Genomic DNA, 20,997 nt, shown 5'->3' with positions numbered 1-20,997 from the left:
TGTAGAGTCACTTCCGCCCTTACTAAACATGACCGACCTCCTTCCCTCGCCCTCCTTCTCTTCTCGCCTCTCAGACTAATTGTGATTGGTTGCAACGAGATTCGGCGGTGTCTCTGATCAAAGTCCCAGAGGAGGACACTCTAGCCTTGAGTGCTCGGTCGCTTTCTGTCTCACACTGGGAGGAGAGAACCCGCGTTTTCCGGGCTGCACTCGATGGTATCTTTGGACGGATAGAAGGGATCGCGCAAGGTATTATGGGACAATAATGGCCGCGTTCAAGATTGGTGTCTGGATCTGTAAGGCCTTCTGAGTGCGGGGTGGTGGTGCCGGCGCCCCAGAATCTGGGACAGAAGGTCCCGAGAGTCGAGCTTGGTGAGGTGAGTTTCCCTTCTTCCTTCCTGACCTGCCCTTCCCTGCTCCTGGCCCATAACTGCTACGGAAAACAGCAGCTCCTGGCGGCGGATATCGGTCCTTCGCTCAGGTTCCTGCCCGGGTTTGCAAAGTCTCGTCCCTGTCACCCAACTTGCCTTTCTCACCTTAGGGATGCTGCGCCGGTCAGCCCTGGCCCCGTCCTTTCTCCTTGATCTGGTCAGATCCTGCTACCTGGCGCGGCCTCTTGGAGGTGCAGGGATGCTGTCCAGGGGTCACCCTGCACCCTTCCTCAGGCTTCTGCATTAGCCCCCTCCGAGGCCGAGTCCGAGCACGAGTACGGATCCTGTGTCTTTCTTTTCTCTGTCATCGTGGTATCTTTATTAGGTGATCTCCTGGACTGGAGGGCGAGGATTTTTGTCTGTTCGTTCTCTTCTATTCCTGTTGCCCAGAACAGCAACTGGCTCACAGAAAGAAGTCAGTGAAAAAATTGTTGAATGAGTAAATCTAGTTTTTCCGAAATTGTTTTTTTTGGATCCTGTGTGGCTTCTCTGTCATTAATCATTCGCCAGAATCCAGCCTCTTAACTCCTTATTTGTTTTCAGCAGCTAATTAAGTCTTGTCAGACGCCTTGTCCTGGGCTGTTGGTATGTACCTTTGCTGTCTCTAGAAATATTTGGTTTCTCGTTCTCCATTACTCTGTTTAAATTCATTCATCCATTTATTCAGCAAACATTTTGCTAGGCACTGGGACAGCAACAGCAAGACAGATGAGGTTCCCTTTTTTCCCATTATAAGAGTATATTTTCTAGTTCAGACTACTGCTGAGCAAAACATGTATGTGTTTACCTTCCTATTTAGATATGCTCTCATGCATACAGATGTCACCAATATGCAGCTCTCCCTTTTCTCTTGTGCCTGATGGCGTTTTTCAAAATGCAACTCTTCTGTGTATGTTCATGTTATGTGTTCAGTCTGTTTGGCTTTATTTCTCTATAGAGCCGTGCATGTTAATTATTGCTGGGCAAAACATTCTGGATTCTGGTGGTACCCTACACCGTGACAGTTACTTTGCTTCACTGACTTGTTGAAAGGGGAGCTACCCAAGCACGCAGGAATCAGTGTATGTTTATAAATGGATGGTGTGTCATGGAGGGTAAAGAGGAATTTGTTACAAGTTGAGTGCCAGAAAATCTTACAGTCACCTTAATACTTTTCATGAACACCATTTCATAACCCTGTGTTTCTCATCAATATTTTTTGAGAAGGTGGGTTGTTATTAAACAGATTTCAACTGCTGTGAGGTAATTGTTTTCTATGCAACACAACTGGTGCCAAAAAAGCCATTAGTGTATGGATCACACGGATGGCAGCCTTATACACCAATGTGCCTACTCTACTGTATCTGTAGTTTAAAGGGAGGGAGAGGTAGAACAACTCAGGTAGAAAATTTTGAGCCCCAGCTGGTATATAGGAGCACACTAAGTAAAATAATAGAATACATTTATGTAACGCTGTATGTTTACAGAGAGCTTTCATATACACTCTAGCATTTAATTCTCACAGTAACTCCATGGATTAGATAAAGCAAAAAGTATTTCTGTTTTACAGATATAGAAATTATGCCTAACCAAATACTAAGTTATCTGCTTACAATCATACAAGTAGAAAATGTAAACATCTTGCATTCTGAGGATTCTGACTTAAAATCTAGTGGTGTTTCCCCTATAGTCTCTTTCTAGATGCTATTATGTTCTGGCAAGTGTCGCTTAGTAAGGTCTGTTCTTGCCCGGATGATATTCCCTTGGATCCTGGTGTTTGGTGGGTGTGCGAATGTGTGTGTGTGTTTCTGATGTGTGTTGGGGTGGGAGTCAGAGGATCTTTTGAGATTGTTGGTGACTTAATGGAAAGGTCTTGGCAAGAGGTAGCTAAACAAAGCCTGGTCATGATGGGGAGGTTAATCCCCTGAATATACTTCTAACTTCAGTTATCCTGGCTTATAGCAGAGTTGAACCTTCTCTTACATCCAGTACAAAATGGGTTGTCTTCCTTCCACAGACATCCCAGGGCCTGTCATGGAGGATACCAGCGAGGATGCCTCGATTCATCGATTGGAAGGCACTGATATGGACTCTCAGGTTGGCGGTCTTATTTGCAAGACCAAAAGTGCAGCCAGTGAGCAGCATGTTTTCAAGGCCCCCGCCCCCCGCCCTTCATTGCTGGGACTGGACTTGTTAGCTTCCCTGAAACGAAGGGAGCGCGAGGAGAAGGATGATGGGGAGGACAAGAAGAAGTCCAGAATCTCTTCCTACAAGGACTGGGAGGAGAGCAAGGATGACCAGCGGGATGCTGAGGAGGAGGGCAGTGACCAAGCTGGCCGACACAGCCGGAAAGACAGGTAAAAGCTGTGGGTTGGGTTGACCCAAAGGGAACGAGAATGCAGGCCAGGAAATAGCATCTCATGTTTATGTCTGTTTTCTAATTGGATGTGTAGATCTTCATGATTTTATTATGATTCTGTAATATTGAAGGTACATAGGAATTGGTGTTTTCTTCAGATTTGTGGGGAACATTCAAAGGCAACTAAAGAGAGGATGGAGGTTAGAAGTGCTCTGGGTGGTTGCCATAGTAAGCCTGCAGGGAGATAAAGTGGAAAAGGACAGGTCAGCCAGCCAGAGGTCTGGGGGCAAGGTTTTTCTCTCATGTTTCCTCGGGAAACATGTTTCCTCCCTGTTTCAGACATTATCGGTCTGCTCGGGTGGAGACTCCATCCCACCCTGGTGGTGTGAGCGAGGAGTTTTGGGAACGCAGTCGGCAGAGAGAGCGGGAGCGGCGGGAGCATGGTGTCTACGCCTCATCCAGAGAAGAAAAGGATCGGAAGAGAGACAGATCACGGGATCGAGACTGTGACCGCAAGAGAGACAGAGGTAACGGTCGGCATCATTCACATAGTTCTGAGCAGAGCCATCGGTAGTCCAGTCGTGATTGGGATAGGTGATACTCTGGCCAGAGCAGCCCGGTTAAACATTTGAAGTAACATGTCAGCCTCTTTCCTGTTGCAGGAGTTTTTCTAATGCCCAATAATTAGGGAGCCCTATTGGTTTTGATTGTGTCAGGGTTAGGAATAGCAGGCAGCTTAAGAACTGATACTTGCAACAAAGCTGCTTTGCTTGAGTGTGTGCTCCTCGTTTTATTATAGTTGGTGATATAGGTGATAACAGGTCATATGTACAAAAAGCCAGAATTTACTACAGTGCTGGTGACAGAGAAAGGACAGTGCTGTGGAGCAAAGCTAGACATAAAATCCAGTGCTGGCTTTGCTTAGTGTTGTTTTAAGTTTTATAGCTTATACACTTGTAACTATTAAACAGCTATTCACTGTAGACTTGTAACTATTGTTTTTTGAATTCTTGCAGGAAAATAACTGTTACTGTGAGTTTGAAACTTTCTAGCCAGTAACTATTTTTTCCCCTTGAGAGAATGGGGATATGTGAGTTTCAGGAGCCCATGGATCGCATTAGAACAGTGCAGGTTGCACCTGTGAGTGAGTGGGAAGGCCTGTCCTTTCTCTAGGGTGAAGACGGGTGGAAATTAGGATGGGACACGTATGTCCTAAGCTCTGTGTGTGACTCTTGGCAGATGAGCGGGATAGAAGCAGACACAGCAGCAGATCCGAGCGAGATGGAGGGTCAGAGCGCAGCAGAAGAAATGAACCGGAGAGCCCGAGACACCGACCTAAAGGTAGACTGAACCATCGCTTGTGACTTGTGAGGGGTCGAGTGTATAAAAGGCAGGGCGAGTGACTCCTGTCCTCAGTTGATTTTCTGTGGGCAGAGTCAGAATTGCTGATTTCACTATGAACCTCTAGGAATACTTGGTTCTGAATCAGGCGGGGACGCCTTGGACCTGGCGAGTCGGATCTGGTCCTTTAAGCTGATAGGCCAGTTGGCTGAATGGCCAGTTCGCCAAATGGCAGGAAAGAATAGAGAGCTGGAGAAGAGGATTTATTAAAAATAATTATTTATATCCACAAGGAGTATGTTTGCTGAGAGAAATTGGCTGTTCTTTCAAATAAACATACTTTAAAAAAAAGAAAAATATTATAAACCCATGAAAACTGGATCATTAAAATCCAGGTATCTTTTTTTTTTTTTAAATATTTTTTTAAAGATTTATTTATTTATTTGACAGACAGAAATCACAAGTAGGCAGAGAGGCAGGCAGAGAGAGGAGGTGGGGGAAGCAGGCTCCCTGCTGAGCAGAGAGCCCGATATGGGGCTCGATCCCAGGACTCTGGGACCATGACCCGAGCTGAAGGCAGAGGCTCTAACCCACTGAGGCACCCAGGCACCCCAAAATCCAGGTATCTTTAAAAACTGTCCAAACCATCTTACCTGTCACAAATAGATATAAAGTTTATGCATAGCGGAAGAGAGAAATTTGGGGGATTGACTTTTGGCTGACAGCTCTAGAGCCCGAGTTAGATGTTTCCTGTGGTTGTGTTCTTTGCGGCCTCAGATGCAGCTACTCCTTCAAGGTCCGCCTGGGAGGAAGAGGACAGTGGCTATGGCTTCTCAAGGCGCTCGCAGTGGGAATCCCCGTCTCCAACGCCTTCTTACCGGGATTCTGAGCGGAGCCATCGACAGTCCAGTCGTGATCGGGATAGGTGATGTTCTGGGCAGAGCAGCCCGGTTTCTCTGGGTGGGTGGCAGAGGGTGGACGTGAGGAGGGCAAAGGGGTCTGGGCTGGGAAAGCAGATGGCCACTGGGGAACACGTCGCAGCCTAGTGACTGCTCAGTGCTGCTGCTTCTACTGCTGCCCAGGTCTGTGCGGAGCAGGTATTCAGACGACACACCTCTGCCAACCCCATCCTACAAATACAATGAGTGGGCCGATGACAGAAGACACCTGGGCTCCACGCCCCGTCTGTCCAGGGGCCGAGGTAAGGCAGGGAGGGAGGAGGCAGGAAAGCAGGATGACTCGTCCCAGTGAGGTCGAGCACAGCTGGACTCGGGAGCAGTGTGGCTCTGCAGGGCTGCTGGCATCCCCTGGGGATAAACTGGGGTCACTGGGACTGACCTGCTACGTATTCTCCTTCAGGAAGACGCGAGGATGGTGAAGAGGGAATTTCGTTCGACACAGAAGAGGAACGGCAGCAGTGGGAGGATGACCAGAGGGTAACAACTTGACATCTTTGGGGCTCCTGGGTGGCTCAGTGGGTTAAGCCTCTGCCTTCAGCTCAGGTCATGGTCTCAGGGTCCTGGGATCGAGTCCTGCATCGTGCTCTTTGCTCGGCAGGGAGCCTGCTTCCTTCTTTCTCTCTCTCTGCCTGCCTCTCTGCCTGCTTGTGATCTCTCTCTGTCAAATAAAATCTTAAAAAAAAAAAAGAAAAGAAAAAAACGGGCGCCTGGGTGGCTCAGTGGGTTAAGCCGCTGCCTTCGGCTCAGGGCATGATCCCAGGGTCCTGGGATCGAGTCCCGCATCGGGCTCTCTGCTCAGCAGGGAGCCTGCTTCCCTCTCTCTCTCTGCCTGCCTCTCTGTCTACTTGTAATCTCTGTCTGTCAAATAAACAAATAAAATCTTTAAAAAAAAAATAAAAAAGAAAAGAAAAGAAAAAAACGACATCTTTGACGGACTGAACGAGGGCTAGTGGCCCTCTGTGGGGAGTGGGCCGTGAGTGAAGTCCCGTGGAACTGGACTTTGGTGAGGGAGCTTAACACGGGGCAGGCTCGGGAGCTGAGCCCTATTCAGTCCTGAGGCCCTGGATTCGGTTCACGGAGGCACAGGCTCCTGCACCAGCTCCTTCACCAGACGTAGGGTCGACCGGAGTTTTTAGTTGAGTGCTGGTGCCACCGTGTGGTAAATGTAGGAAGTGCCGTCACGAGTCCGCGCCCAGAGTTCTCCAGGTGGCTCATCTCCTAGTAGGGTGGCCCTTGCCTGGCCCCATCATCCCCCCAGTGACTTTTTCCCAGACATCTCTTCTCTGGCCTTGTCATTCACGTACACTCCGTCTGTCCCTTGTTCTCGATGCCTTGTCCCCTGTGTTGCAGCAAGCGGACCGGGATTGGTACATGATGGATGAGGGGTACGACGAGTTCCACAACCCCCTGGCCTACTCCTCTGAGGATTACGTGAGAAGGCGGGAGCAGCACCTGCATAAACAGAAGCAGAAGCGCATTTCGGCTCAGCGGAGGCAGATCAACGAGGTGGGCAGCCCGTGGTAGTCGGAGCCGACTCAGCTGGAGCGGGGGCCACGCCGTGGTGGCACAGCTCGCCTCCCAGTCACTGATGTACCCGGTGCCGCTGTACCTCTGGAGGCAGAGGAGGGGTGGGCTTCAGATAACTTCCTTCTTCTGCAGTCCTTCCTCGAGGGCTGCCGTGGATGGGAACTGATAGGGTGGCTTCTGGCTCTGTGTTCTTGGTGTCTCCGACTGGGGCTGGGGACACTCGCCATGCGTCTGTCTGAATAGAGGTTCTGACTAAAGGGCTGCTGCTTAGAAAAAATACTGCTGGTGATTTGGGCTCAGCAACTCTGCTTTCTAAGGAGCTGCAGGGTACAGAGGCCCGGGACAGCTCTGTGGCATCCCCTGGCCCGTCTGTCAGGACTTGACGAGTGGACTTGCCGGTGACCTTTCAGGATGCCTTTTGGTTGCAGTCTGAGCCTGGCCTCCTGTTGTGTCGTCACAGGATAACGAGCGCTGGGAGACCAACCGCATGCTCACCAGCGGGGTGGTCCATCGGCTGGAGGTGGACGAGGACTTCGAGGAGGACAGTGCGGCCAAAGTGCACTTGATGGTGCACAACCTGGTTCCTCCCTTTCTTGATGGGCGCATCGTCTTCACCAAGCAGGTGAGGCTCCCGGGGCCCGAGAGAAGCCAGCTTAGGTAGAACTGAAGTGGAAAAAGGAGAGAGGAGGAACAAGGCCCCTTGCCTGATGGGGTAGCAGTCTGTTCCGTTTCCTGGGGCTGCTGTGCAGTGGACCTTCCTGTTGAGTTAACCATTAGTGGGGAATTTCTCTTTTTCCTCAACCTTTTGCAGCCAGAGCCCGTGATTCCAGTCAAGGATGCCACTTCTGACTTGGCCATTATTGCTCGAAAAGGCAGTCAAACAGTGCGGAAGCACAGGGAACAGAAGGAACGGAAAAAGGTTGGTTTCTTGTCATTGGGGGTTGGGCTGTCTCTTGTGAGAGTGGGTTTTTTGGTTTTCTTTTGGTCTTTTTTCTTTTTTAGAAAAATCGTATTAGATCTCCTAGGTAGGGTTCTTGTTGGAAGTTTGATGACCCTCCCAGAGCAAGAGCAAGCCGTTGGAGGAGGGCACTGTGTTCTTCTGCCACGGCCTTAGTGAAGACAACCGCAGGGCCTGATGCTCAGGGAGCTTGAAATGGGGAAGCAGGCTCAGTACCACTGCCGCCTTGTGGGGACTCACCACCTGCTGGGTGCAGCTTCTTGTCAAGTGGGATTAATTTTCCATTGATCGAAATCGTGTTACATGATGTTTGGTATTGTTTTCAGGCTCAACACAAACACTGGGAGCTGGCTGGAACCAAGCTAGGAGACATCATGGGTGTCAAAAAAGAGGAAGAGCCAGATAAAGCTCTGACAGAAGACGGTAAAGTGGACTATAGGTAGGCATCCTGGTCAGCAGCGGGCTGTCTCTAACGAGGACACTTGCTGGGGAATGGATAGAATTGTGTTTTGTGAATAGGAAAATCATGTCACTTCGGGTCTTCTGGTCCCTTCTGGTCCCTTCCTCCTGGGCTTTCTCTTCTACCATCTGTGGGTTTTCCTAGATAGTCTTCCTCTGGCCTCTACTGCCACTGCTGTAGGCGCCACCCCCGCCTGCTGGCCTTGGACACCTCACATGGGTCTCATGCCAGTCCCATAGGGTAGGTGCTGTCCTTCCCGTGTCCTGTGTGCACCAGATGACGTCCAGGGAGGTTAACTGGTTTGAGGTCACCCGGTTGATAAATGGTGGTTTGATGATGATCCCTGGACAGCGGGACTTGGAGCCTAGTATCTTAGTTACTCTGCTTCAGTGTGTTTCAGATGTTCAGTAGGGACAGTGGGGTTTGCCCCCTTCGATTTCAGTTTAATGGAAGGAGGAATTACTTTTAATAGTGGTTTGAACACTGAAAGGATTGTCTTGTCAGAGAGAGACATCCCCGTTCATAGAGGTTTTTAGACAGATGGTAAAGAGCTGCTTATTGGGGTTCCCACCTTGGGTAGGTGACTGGACTCAAATGTCCCTGGTGAGTCTCATTCTCTGAACATCCTAAGGTCTTGCCGAAGCGGCATCCGAGTGAATAGTCCTCTGTACCCCTGTGAGAAATGACCCAAGTGAGAAGTCGGTACAGCCGATCGGCTCTTGTTAGCCTGTAGTTGATGTAGTCCCATAGGCGTTGACTGTTAGCTGACCAGGAGTGATGGTCAAGTTAGGAATACCCATGGGTGGGCCGGCCAGGGGTCCAGTCTCTTGGGGGAGGGCGAGTGGCAGAGGCACGGACTTCGGCGACACTGAACCGCTCTCTCTTTGCCTTGCAGTCTGGGGAGACTCACGTAGTACTTTTGAGTCTAGGCCTGGGTGCATGTGTCACATACTTGCGTGCTTTCAATGAAAGCTGTTGGTCAGGACGCAGTGGGTGTGTTCGTTCTCACAATTCTTTGAAAATGAAGCCGCTCAGACTGTGCTGTCCCGCCCCGAGGAGAGAGACGGGGTCTGAGCCGGGGCCGGGCACGGTGGCCTCGCCGTCTCCTTTCAGCCCTTCGCACGTGGTGCCAAAACCGCCCCTAGTGTTCGCGTGAGATCCCGAGCTGCGGGGCAAGCTCTTTAGGGCGGAGATTTGGCCCGTTTGCTCATCTGAGATCCTGCAGGTCCTACTGAGCCTGAGGGTGTCGTGTATGTTGTGGCTTCTCCGGCAGCAGTGCCAGTCCCCGAGGCAGAGGACAGGAGCAGCGTTTCAGGTTGCCTGGCTGCGCGGGGCTCTCAGAGCCTTCTTGTGTCTCGGTGAGGTAGTTCTCGTTCCGGGTGCCGGAAGAAGGGCAGGAGCCCGCTCAGGAAGAATAGCGTGGGAGATTGTGCAGGGTGATGGGGCTCCTTTGTGTTCTCAGGACGGAGCAGAAGTTTGCAGACCACATGAAGAAAAAGAGCGAAGCCAGCAGCGAGTTTGCCAAGAAGAAGTCCATTCTGGAGCAGCGACAGTATCTGCCCATCTTCGCTGTGCAGCAGGAACTTCTGACTATCATCAGGTGATTCCTTCCCGGGCCCGGGACAGCCACGGTTGAGTCGGGTTCCCCTTTGTCCCTTGAATTTACTCAGTAGCTCTTCTGCTTTGGGGCGTTGCATCTGATGGAGAACACAAAGAATTTTTTCTTACCTGGTACGGGTGCTCTTGGCTTTTTTGGCCAAAGCAGGAAAGACAGCGTTGCTTTGTTACAGTTCACTTATTTAACCCCCACAGTCTTCTAGACGTTTTAGGAGGTCTCTCGGTTCTGGGCTGTTATCCCAGGGAAATCCACCTTTCCAAGCGGGTGTGCTCCTTGGATAGTGATGTGGGCATAGGAGGTGGCCCCGTCTTCTCAGAGGCTCCCTGGTGGCCTTCCACTCAGCACGCCTTGCCCGTCATCTTCTCTCCCTTGTAGAGATAACAGCATCGTGATCGTGGTTGGAGAAACAGGGAGCGGTAAGACCACTCAGCTGACACAGTACTTGCATGAAGACGGTTACACGGACTACGGGATGATTGGGTGCACCCAGCCTCGCCGTGTGGCTGCCATGTCTGTGGCCAAGAGAGTCAGTGAAGAAATGGGGGGCAACCTTGGTGAGGAGGTGAGTGGGCGTGAGGGCTGAGCCGTGTGGCTCCCATCTGGCTGAGCTGATCTGCTAAGGCCTGGACCCAGCACAGGCTGTGCCAGCCGTGACCTGGGGCCCAGGGCCTCTGAGCCCTTTCTCTCTGACCTTCAGGTGGGTTACGCGATCCGCTTCGAAGACTGCACGTCAGAAAACACCTTGATCAAATACATGACGGACGGGATCCTGCTGCGGGAGTCGCTCCGGGAAGCGGACCTGGATCACTACAGTGCCATCATCATGGACGAGGCCCACGAGCGCTCCCTCAACACTGACGTGCTCTTTGGGCTGCTCCGGGAGGTGAGGGCTTTGGGGTACACTCCGTCTGTGCCCTTGAGGCTTTGAGTAGCGTGCTGTTGGTGCTGGAGGTGGGCCTGGGCTCTCGCCTGGGAGGCTGAGGGGGGTCTCTGACAGGCCAGAGTGTCCCCCGAGGCCTCCAGGTTGCCCGGCTCAGACATGGTGTTGTAGTTCACTCTGCTCTTGCTCAGCTGAGTACTCGTGGTTCTCTTGGCTCTGGCTTCCTGGCTTCAGGCTTCAGGATTCTTAAGAGTCTAATGTGCCAGTCCGTTAGCTTCGGCCTCTGTTTCATTTGGGGGTAATGTTGGGCGCCGAGGGTTTCGAATCTCTGGGGAAGCCTCACACTGACCTTTTCTCTTAGGTGGTGGCTCGGCGCTCAGACCTGAAGCTCATCGTCACGTCAGCCACTATGGATGCAGAGAAATTTGCTGCCTTTTTTGGGAATGTTCCCATCTTCCACATCCCTGGCCGGACTTTCCCTGTTGACATTCTCTTCAGCAAGGTACTGAGGTTTCCTTTTTGAACCAGTCCTGATCTCTGATGAGAAGCCAGCCCCATCTGTAGCCCTGAACATACCCCACTCTCTAGCCCCACACCAGTGACTGGCCACCGGTTCCCAGAGGGGTGCCAGCCTGCATTTCCCTTGATAACTGCCCTCTGACTGTGTCCCTGGCTGGTGTTGCAGACCCCGCAGGAGGACTACGTGGAGGCCGCAGTGAAGCAGTCCTTACAGGTGCACCTGTCAGGGGCTCCTGGGGACATCCTTATCTTCATGCCTGGCCAAGAGGACATTGAGGTGTGTGCCTTGGTCATGACTCTGATGAACGGGTAGTGTCGTGCCTGTGAGGCGCTCTGGGGTCTCATGGCTCCTCTCTCTGCCATCAGGTAACCTCAGACCAGATTGTGGAACATCTGGAGGAACTGGAAAATGCACCTGCCTTGGCTGTGCTGCCCATCTACTCTCAGCTACCGTCTGACCTCCAGGCTAAAATCTTCCAGAAGGTGCAGTAGCAAGAATGTCTGTCCTGGGTCCTCACTTTTGGGTCTCCCTGGATTCTGCCCCAGGGAGGCCGAGAGAGAGAGGCTGTTACTTTTCTGGCAGGGGTGGGGGTGTTCTTTCCCCTGTAGAGTCTTTCCTACCTGTGGGCCTACAGCCTGCGCTCCTGTACATCCTGCCCGGCTCTAGGCTCCAGATGGAGTTCGGAAGTGTATCGTTGCCACCAACATTGCTGAGACGTCGCTGACTGTCGATGGCATCATGTTTGTTATTGACTCTGGTTATTGCAAATTAAAGGTAAGGAAAGACATGGGCCCTGGGGCCCTGGAACGTCACAGTAACTCAGTTGGAGGAGGGCAGGCCCTGGGTCCTCAGCCCATAGAGGCAGGATGGACTCAGAAGTGCTGGTACTATTTCAGAGGCTAACATTGGATTGCTGATTTTGCCATGTACTTGACCAATTTAATCCTAGTGATAACACCACGAAGTAGATGATTTAGTAACTCAGTAGAGATTACAGAGCTGATATTTGTGGGAGAGATTTCTTAAGTTTCCTGGCTTCAAAAGGATGGCCGCTGGCTTGCTAGAACACCATGCTCTGTGATGTGTAGCAGCCTGGGCTGTCTTTGTTTGAGAGCTGCCTCTCCTTTGCCCTTGCTCTCTCCTTTATCAGCCCTTTACTGTCTCCCCTCCCAAGGTCTTCAACCCCAGGATTGGCATGGATGCTCTACAGATCTACCCCATCAGCCAGGCCAATGCCAACCAGAGGTCGGGGCGTGCTGGCCGGACGGGCCCAGGTCAGTGTTTCAGGTAGGAGCCCTGTGCTAGCCTGCTTTCTGGGGCAGTACCGGGATTGCGGAGTGTGGAGCTGGGGCAGTGGGTGCTGGACTGTGATCCCGCACAGGGATGCCGGCCCCAGGATCCCTGAGGCTGGGCACTGGTGGCAGGACTGCCACCTGTTGGTCTTCTCATCATCCCCTGCCGAGCGGAAGCAGCAGCCTTCCCAGGCACCTGTGAGGTGTGAGCGGCTTTGGGTTTTAGGCAGCCTGGAGTGGCATTGGAGCCCAGGGCACTTCCCTTCAAGGGTAGATTGAATAGATTTATGGGGTTCTGCAGTTTTCGTTTTCATTGCTTCTAATTTTTAGAAATACTCACTATAGAAATCCAGAAAGTACGGAAAACTGTAAAGAAAACAAAAGCAAGCCATGATTCTAGTCCCAGGCTCATTGGTTCCAGACCTAAAGCACATGCGTAGGCTCATTGGTTCCAGAAATAAAACACATGTGTAGGAGACTCCAGCAGAAGCGTGAACTGGCGGGACTGAATTTAGAACGGGTGGAAATGCAGGATGAAAGGGGAGGTTGGCCTCCAACCCCGTGGCTTTCAGCTCTTCCAGCCTTTCTGGGGCGCAGGCACTGGGGAGAGTTGAGCAGCACAGCTCACCCCCCAGGGGGATGCCCGTGTAGGCGTTGGGCCTGTTGGAGACTCAGCAGGGCCTGGTGTTCTCCCCGGCAGGCTCTACACCCAGAGCGCCTACAAGAACGAGCTCCTGACCACCACGGTGCCTGAGATCCAGAGGACCAACCTGGCCAACGTAGTGCTGCTGCTCAAGTCCCTCGGCGTGCAGGACCTGCTGCAGTTCCACTTCATGGACCCGCCGCCTGAGGACAACATGCTCAACTCCATGTATCAGCTCTGGATCCTCGGGGCCCTGGACAACACTGGTGCGTGGGCCCCGGCGGCTGGGGGAGAGATGGGGTTCTCTCTTGACCTCACTGCGTCTCCTCAATGTCCGGATTTGCCCCTCTCCCAGGTGGTCTGACCTCGACGGGTCGGCTGATGGTGGAGTTTCCCCTGGACCCGGCGCTGTCCAAGATGCTGATTGTGTCCTGTGACATGGGCTGTAGCTCGGAGATCCTGCTCATTGTGTCCATGCTCTCCGTGCCGGCCATCTTCTACAGGCCCAAGGTGGGGACGTGGTGTCCCGTGCTTCTACCCCAGCGGCCGCAGCACAAGTCATGGGGCTTGAGGAAGGACTAGAGGGAACTGGTTTCCTCTGTTATTATTAACATGGGATAGCGGGACAGGAGTCAGAACTTTCAAAAATAATCTTGCTGTTTTCTGGTAAGCACTTTGGGGTGAGGGAAAGCCTGGGCTACATGAGGGGTTCTCAGAGAGTGATTTGGGAATTGGCAAGAGCGTTTTTTATCTTCCAGTGTAGTTGTGTCTCAGCCCTCGTGTTTTAGAGTAAATATTTTGTTATGAGCTACGTTATTTTCCGTGTTGTCAGGGTCACACATCGACGTGTTTGAAGTTGTGTGTGCCGGCAGCTGCAGGGTCTTCTCAGAGGGCCTGGACTGCCTGTGCTCAGAGGAACGGTCCTTTTTCCTTTCTAGGGCCGAGAGGAGGAGAGTGATCAGATCCGGGAGAAGTTTGCTGTCCCCGAGAGTGACCATTTGACCTACCTGAATGTCTACCTGCAGTGGAAGAATAATAATTACTCCACCATCTGGTGTAACGATCATTTTATCCATGCCAAGGCCATGCGGAAGGTAGGGGCAGTAGCCCAGATGAGCGGGATGTTGGGGTGAGGGGTGGTAGGGAGCAAGAGGGGAGGGCTCGCTCCTTCTCTGCTCCGTGTCCTGCCCTAGGTCCGGGAGGTACGGGCTCAGCTCAAGGACATCATGGTGCAGCAGCGGATGAGCCTGGCCTCGTGTGGCACTGACTGGGACATCGTCAGGAAGTGTATCTGTGCAGCCTATTTCCACCAGGCGGCTAAGCTCAAGGTGAGCCGGGGAAGCCTGGTTGTGGCCCCTTTCTGGCCTGGTAATTGTTCCAGAGCAAAGTTTTTTCTCATTGTCCAGTCCTGCAGATCTGGGCTTTCCCCACGAAGGCCTGTGTCAAGGCAAGGGATGCAGTGGCTGCCCACATGAGGTGTGATTTCTTGCTGTGGTTGGTCACCTGTTACGTCTCTTCCCTAGGGAATTGGGGAGTATGTGAATATCCGGACGGGGATGCCCTGCCACCTGCACCCCACCAGCTCACTCTTTGGAATGGGCTATACCCCAGACTATATAGTGTATCACGAGCTGGTCATGACCACCAAGGTGAGTCTTTTCTGACACAGTTTGCGTGACGTAGGCTCACCTGGCTGGGCCAGGCCTCTGTAACCCTTCCTTGCCTTCCGGTATGTGCTTTGAGCTTGGGAGACTTGAGGCCACATGTGCTGCTTTGAGGGGAGTTGAGAGACTGGTTTTCAGTTGGGTTTCGGGGAGGCTTATGTAGAATTAATCTTTAGATGACAGTGGCCTCAGCTGCGCCAGTGGCATGTTTCCTGCTTCCCGCCTGGGTTAAGCAGCCCCCTTGGTGTCATGGGAAGGGCTTTCTGAGGGTCGAGGCCTTTTCTCTTGGATACTGGGGGGCATGTTTTTAAGCATGGAGACATTTCCATGGGAGAGAGGATTAAAATTCTGGTGTCGAGGGCTTATGTCCGCCTTTTTCAGCCTCGGAGAGCTGGGGATAGTCCCTTCCCACACAGGCCCTCATTGTGGAACTTCTGTGGAAAGCCCAGCCCAAAGCATTGGCCCTTCTGTGATGACCACTCTGTGATCCTTCCGCCTCCAGGAGTACATGCAGTGTGTGACTGCCGTGGATGGAGAGTGGCTGGCGGAGCTGGGCCCCATGTTCTACAGCGTGAAACAGGCGGGAAAGTCTCGGCAGGTAAGGGCCCTGCAGGTTCCATGAAGGTTTTGTTTGCCTCCATGGGTGAGACCCATTTTTTGCTTAGGCTGGTATTGAAGACATGTCATCATCTGACTCCTGCCTTCCTTACGTCTCTCTCAAACACATAAGCTGGGATCAAGCCAGATTGGTCTGTTAGATTTGCCCCATCTGCTCCAGTTGCTTGCTTGGCTGAGCTTTTTTTCTTTTTCTTTTTTTTTTCCTTTTTATGATTTTATTTACTTATTCTGAGGGAGTGGGACAGGGAGAGAATCTCAGGCGGACTCCTCCTTGAGCTCGGAGCCCAATGCTGGACTCGATTCCATGACAATGAGACCATGACCTGAGCGGAAATCGAGAGTTCGATACTTAACCAACTGGGCCACCCAGGCCTTTAAAAAAACCAAAAAAGTTAATATTAGAAAGTCCAAATATTCATAAAAGCATAAAAAACAGTATAGGGAGCCATCATGAATTCATCACCTGCTTGCCATAATGATTGACATTGGTCAGTCTTGTTGGGCTTATTCCTACCATCCTCCACACACTCATTTTTTTTCCTGGAAAAATTTTAAAGTGCATTTCAGACACATTATGTCACCAACATAAACTTGAGTAAACATCTTGTTTAAAACTTACTTGTTTTTAAAATGTCACTTTGTTTTTAAAATGTAACTTTTGTGCCATTATCGTTTAACAGAATTAATCCTTAATGTTATTTAAGTTTCCAGTTTCTATTCATATTTCTCCTTTTATCCCAAAGATAACTTTTTATGATTGATCTGCGTGGATTAGGATCTGAACATGACAATTAGTTGTTACATGTGTTAAGTCTTTTATTCTAGAGCATGCTCTGCCCCCATTCTTTATAATGGCATTGATTTATTGGAGAAACCAGGTCACTTATAGAGTGTCCCATGTTCTGTACTTGGTTAGTTGCTTTTTCATGAGGGTGTTTAACTTGTGCCTCTATTCCATGGTAATTTTATAAACCAGAAATTAATCTCAAGGCATGATAGAATTCAGGTTTAGCTGGTTTGGGCAAAGTTGCGTAAATACATGTGGTGTTATGAACGTCCTAGATCTTGTCAGGAAGCACGTCAGGTCTGGTGGTCCCACTTTTGAGGATGCTAAGCTTGATCAGTGGTTCTCCCCGATCCCACCAGCAGAAGTTCCCTAGCTGCTGCTCCATCTCCCCGTTGTCTTACTGTCCATGGACAACGACTGCCTAGAGCTAGGATTCAGGGCTACAGAAGGTGGCAGGGCTCCTGCTTCTCCTCTTGTCAGTACTGTCTGCATTGGGCTGGCGCACATCTTCCTTGTGCGTATTTTTCCCAGTCAGGGGGTCATGTCTCCCTAGTTTCTGTACCTCCTGGCATCACTGTGCACTTGGTAAGAGTGTGAAAGTACTTACTGAATTGAGTGGAGTGCTGAGGCATGACAGGGTTCGGACTGAATTGTGCAGCGTCTGGCTTGACTCAGTGAGGAGAATAGGCTTCAGCCTCAAAAGACAAGGTGGCCTTAGTGTTGGGGCACAGAGCCATATGGCCCCAGCTCTGGAAGCTGACCCAGAGGACACAGCACCTGGCTTGTGGCAGAGTGTGGATGAGGCCTCTTCACCTGCCGGTCCCCGGTCCATCTCTCACTTTTCTAGGAGAACCGCCGACGGGCCAAAGAGGAGGCCTCTGCCATGGAGGAGGAGATGGCCCTCGCTGAGGAGCAGCTGCGAGCCCGGCGGCAAGAGCAGGAGAAGCGCAGCCCCCTGGGCAGTGTCCGGTGAGCTTCGGCCTCGGAACCCAGGCTGGGATGGAGCCCGTCTGTGGGAGGCTCTGGGGACCGGCCTGAGAGACCGAGCAGGTCCCGACGCAGGGTTGCGATCTAAGACAAGTTGAGTGTAGGGCTGAATGGTGACAGAAGTTGACCGGTCCCGCATGGGGGCATGGGAGGAGTTCCAGACACACTGTCTCCAGTGGTGATATGTCTGCAACTCCTGGTCCCTGTCGTGTTGTTCTATGGCCTGTGGTTGGCTGGAGAAGTTCCAGCTTCACTGACAAGTGAGGACTTGGAAATCATGGTGGGGATGGGAGGGGAGCCTGGGAGCCTGGGAGCCAGGGAGCCTTGGTTTCTGTGTCTCTGCTGGCCCGGAGTTGGCTCAGACTTCACTGGTGAAGGGCACAGTTTTCTGCAAGACTGCCTTCACTTCAGACCCCAGCTGCAAGTTGGGGGGTTGCCAAAGGTCACTCTTACTTCTGACCAATTTGCTACAAATTTGGGGGTCCCCGAGGACTCCCCCACGTTCGATAATTTTCTAAAATAACTCATAGAATTCAGGAAGGTACTGTGTTTATGATTACAGTTTTATTATAGCCAAAGGATACAAATCAGAACCAGCCCAGTGGAGGGGCGCAGAGAATCAGGTCTGTGACGGTCCCGCAGGCGAAGCTTCCACTGTCCTCAGGGCCCCACAACCCTTCTGGCATGCTGCGGTGTGCACTGCTGGCCAGGGAAGCTGCCATGTCCAGAGCTTCAGTGTCCAGCGTTTTATTGGGGTTTCATTCATGGGCGTGAATGGTTGAGTAAACATCCATGTGGTTGACTCACTCCCCAGCCGCCTCCTTTCCACGGAGGCTGGGCTGATACCATAAGGTCACATTACAGCCCTGAATCATCCTGAATCATCTCGTTAGGAGAAATTATTAGATGTGGTCTGAGGGCCCACCGGGAGTAACAGAGACATTCAATCCCACGGGTTTAGAGATGACCTCCCAGGACCCGGGGACAGATGCATGGGTGGTTCATTGGTAGAATTCTCGCTTGCCAGCACCTGGGGACAAAGGCCAGTTAGATTCTTTATTAGGCCGATGGAGTGGCAGCCTGGTGAGGTGACTGGAAGGCTGCTTCCACAGCTCACCCAGGAGGTATGAAAGGAATTATTTAAAGAGCTACCTCCCAACAGTCCTTGGTGGATATCAGAATGAGGTGATTATTTTATTCTGTTCCCCATTACACGTGAGAAAGGCAGCGGGGGTGGAAATGTGCTGGAGGAGAAGACCTTTCAGTCCCAAAGCCTGCTTACACACCACTTAGAAACAGCAAGGCCTTGGGCTCTTCGTCTGCCTGGGCATCCTGGTTGGAGTGAGCAGCAGCGTGATTCCTCGTCCCTCCTTCTGTATCTCCAGGTCTACAAAGATCTACACTCCAGGCCGGAAGGAACAAGGCGAACCCATGACCCCTCGCCGCACACCAGCCCGCTTTGGGCTCTGAGCTGAGGCTTTGTCTGCAGAGGATGCAGCCGTGTATGGAGTCCTGAGCCCCACGGCTAGAGCACCTGGGCCCGCCAGCGAACCCCTTCATCTGCGCGCTTTCATCTGTATACGTCATGGCCCCTGGGGGAGGCTGCAGCAGGGGCCAGCTCTGCCATGGGGAGGAGGAGTTCCTCAGTGCAGGAGTTCTCAGTGCGGAGCAGCAGAGAGCAGCCAGGGCCGTGAGAGGGGGCCGGACCCATCGTATCCAAATAAACCATTCCCAGGATGCTTGGTGTATAAATGACGTGGCCGTGACTATGGTTTTTTAAATTCTGTGTAAAGCAGCAAAATGGAGCTAGAGGGAATTGTAATTTGGTTATAATTCAGGATTTGGAAATAAATTTATTGTTTGTAAAATGTTATTGCATTTCAGACTGTTCCTTTTTCCCTCACTGCCCTAAATCACATAATAGGTGAGAAGATGGGCAGGACTCTGACTTGATTTTCCTTGGGTGGATCCTTCTAAAACCTCAGCTCGCCTTATTTCTGTTCTCTGGGTAGTGCCTCTTTGAGGCGGTTGGCAGATGGGACGTGGCTATAGGGAAGCGTAATGGCCTGGGGCCCTGGACTGGTTGAACTCTGGGGGTGCCTTGCTCTTCCCGAGGCTGGTGGGCAAGGCAAGGCTGGCCAGGGGCCAGGCGGGAAGTTGATGAGCAGCCATGTGCCCTCTGCCCTTCCCCAGGGGTGGGGTCGAGGCTCTACTGCTCAGAATGGCAGAAGTTCCTGCTCTGCATGTGGAAGGGTGATGTATTGGCAAAAATAGACATTGCTTATTGATTTCACATAAAAGATGATCCTTGCTGGATCCTCTAGTCCTTTCTCTTATGAAGCAGCCTTGATCTGCTGAGGTGGCTTTTTGGGTATTTGGCCTTTCGTATGACCCACGGCCCTTATTTTCTGATCACCTGGGATGGGGCTTCTGCCAGGCATGCTGGTTACAAGGTTCTGTGCTGGGGCTGAAGAGCTGCCAACTGATGGGCTTGGCCTGGGGCTCAGAAGCACCTTGAACGCAGGCCGCACTCAGCTCCAGCCTCTTGGGTGGTGCTGCTCACTTACTTCTATTCCTTTTCTCACATTGTCCCTGGGACGTAGATTTAAAATTTAAGTCAGTTTTATGGATGAGTTTGGAAGCCTGGCTTCACCAGCCACTACCTCTAATTCCATTCTTTATACCTCTAACTGCTTTTATTGGGAATTCAGGTAGAAACTGACTTTTCATGGCTCTGGATTGAAGAGAGGGCTTCTGGCTGCTCCTCTGGGAAGGCTTCTAATCTTGGCATCGGGAGGGCTAGCAGAACGTGTCTACCTGCTCTATAGAAAGAAGCAAGCTGAGTATGTGATCTCATTACAGACTTGGGCTAGGGATGCATCAGAACAGGGCAAAAACTGCCATTCCAGTGGATATGGCTTTGTTAGTAAAAGGCTGTGACCTTGGCCACGAGCTTACCTTCACATTCCCTAGGTCACAAAAATGAAGCCAGAGGTTATGGAAACCATGGGCCAACCCAGGAATACATACAGGTGCCACAGGCTGTTTGGGGAGGGTCCCTGCCCAGCACTTCCTGAATCTTCTTTGGCGTTGGGACTTCTGCACAAGAGTCTCTCTGGACTTCTGTCTCTAATGTTTTCTTTAATTTATGGACCTTTTCCATTCAGATCTACCTTAAAATTCCTTCCAGCTTTATACTCTGATTCTTTACCACTCTTCCTCAGATAATAACCAATTTTTGCCCCCAGAGATAAAAAAGCATGTCTATGACAACAGCCCTGAAGTGGGTTCTGAAGAGTGGCCTTCAGGCTTCCTGGTGTGAGGGAACAGTGAGGCCGCTGAACTGGACACCTTTATGGGCGCCTCCTCTTGCTCTCAGTCACGTGCATCTCTCCGTAAATGCCTAGGTGATGGTAATGGCACTTTAGACACATTAAAGATGTCAGCATTTGAGGGTCTCAGGCTGAGATGGGGGCTCATTCTAGGGACCCCAGAGCTTGCCTGCCAGGTCCTATCTATGGCAGGAAGCCTCCTCCTCAGCTGGGCTGTGTAGAGAAGCCTCAGAAGCCAAGTGCTTATGGGGCACCATGGTGGTTGCAGAGAGCTCCTCCTTCCCTTTAGGCAGGTTGCAGTGTCTGATGTCTGCTCTGGGTTTCTTCAGCTTGGGGGAGGAAGTTATACTCCGGTGGGCAGAAGAGGATCTGCTACAAAGGATTCTGTGTGTCCCAGGTATCGGAATCTGAGTGACATCTTCCCATTGGGTGGCCAAAGCACACACTTTACTGAAAATCCCCTTGGCTAAAGTTAGTCCTAGCTTTGTAACTCTTTCTTTCCTTCCTTTGGTTACTTCTTAGAGCAGTTGTAGGTGCACAGCAGAATTGAGCAGGAAGTACTGAGATGTCCACCCGCCACAAGCACAGCCTCCCCACTAACAACATCCTCTACCTGACCGGTTCATTTGTCACACTCGATGA

At 51.5% G+C, this 20,997-nt stretch overlaps 2 protein-coding genes across 2 annotated transcripts in view; one reads left to right on the top strand and one right to left on the bottom strand.

Moving 5' to 3' along the window:
* The first annotated feature begins 22 nt into the window (after positions 1-22).
* On the top strand, positions 23-18,896 carry DHX38 (DEAH-box helicase 38). Its single transcript, XM_059382319.1, has 27 exons — positions 23-377; positions 2,428-2,767; positions 3,109-3,296; positions 4,009-4,110; positions 4,888-5,035; positions 5,193-5,311; positions 5,470-5,546; positions 6,420-6,575; positions 7,057-7,218; positions 7,408-7,515; positions 7,881-7,993; positions 9,477-9,614; positions 10,008-10,194; positions 10,330-10,515; positions 10,874-11,014; positions 11,198-11,308; positions 11,398-11,514; positions 11,699-11,806; positions 12,207-12,319; positions 13,025-13,233; positions 13,323-13,477; positions 13,906-14,061; positions 14,161-14,295; positions 14,491-14,616; positions 15,134-15,229; positions 16,884-17,005; positions 18,409-18,896. Exons 2-27 carry the CDS (start codon positions 2,445-2,447, stop codon positions 18,491-18,493), a joined length of 3,681 nt encoding a protein of 1,226 aa, XP_059238302.1. The 5' UTR covers positions 23-377; positions 2,428-2,444; the 3' UTR covers positions 18,494-18,896.
* The window catches only part of PMFBP1 (polyamine modulated factor 1 binding protein 1), a 47,332-nt gene continuing 43,902 nt past the window's right edge, over positions 17,568-20,997 (bottom strand). The window contains exon 20 of the mRNA XM_059382320.1: positions 17,568-18,053. Within this exon, the coding sequence (XP_059238303.1) occupies positions 18,025-18,053 (29 nt within the window). The 3' untranslated portion in view covers positions 17,568-18,024. The remainder of the gene's footprint in view (positions 18,054-20,997) is intronic.

This window comes from Mustela nigripes, chromosome 17 (assembly GCF_022355385.1).
Source record: "Mustela nigripes isolate SB6536 chromosome 17, MUSNIG.SB6536, whole genome shotgun sequence".
Classification (NCBI taxonomy): Eukaryota; Metazoa; Chordata; class Mammalia; order Carnivora; family Mustelidae; genus Mustela; species Mustela nigripes.
The sequence above is the reverse complement of the archived record's forward strand: the minus strand, read 5'-3'. Positions and strand labels throughout refer to the sequence as shown.

What these genes read in the sequence shown, in the direction of transcription:
- DHX38 (XM_059382319.1), top strand. Translation starts at nt 2,445, where the DNA reads ATGGAGGATACCAGCGAGGATGCCTCGATTCATCGATTGGAAGGCACT. An exon ending in CCCGAGACACCGACCTAAAG is followed by an intron (nt 4,111 to 4,887) that starts GTAGACTGAACC and finishes TTGCGGCCTCAG; the next exon opens with ATGCAGCTACTCCTTCAAGG. An exon ending in CGGGGCCCTGGACAACACTG is followed by an intron (nt 13,234 to 13,322) that starts GTGCGTGGGCCC and finishes CCCCTCTCCCAG; the next exon opens with GTGGTCTGACCTCGACGGGT.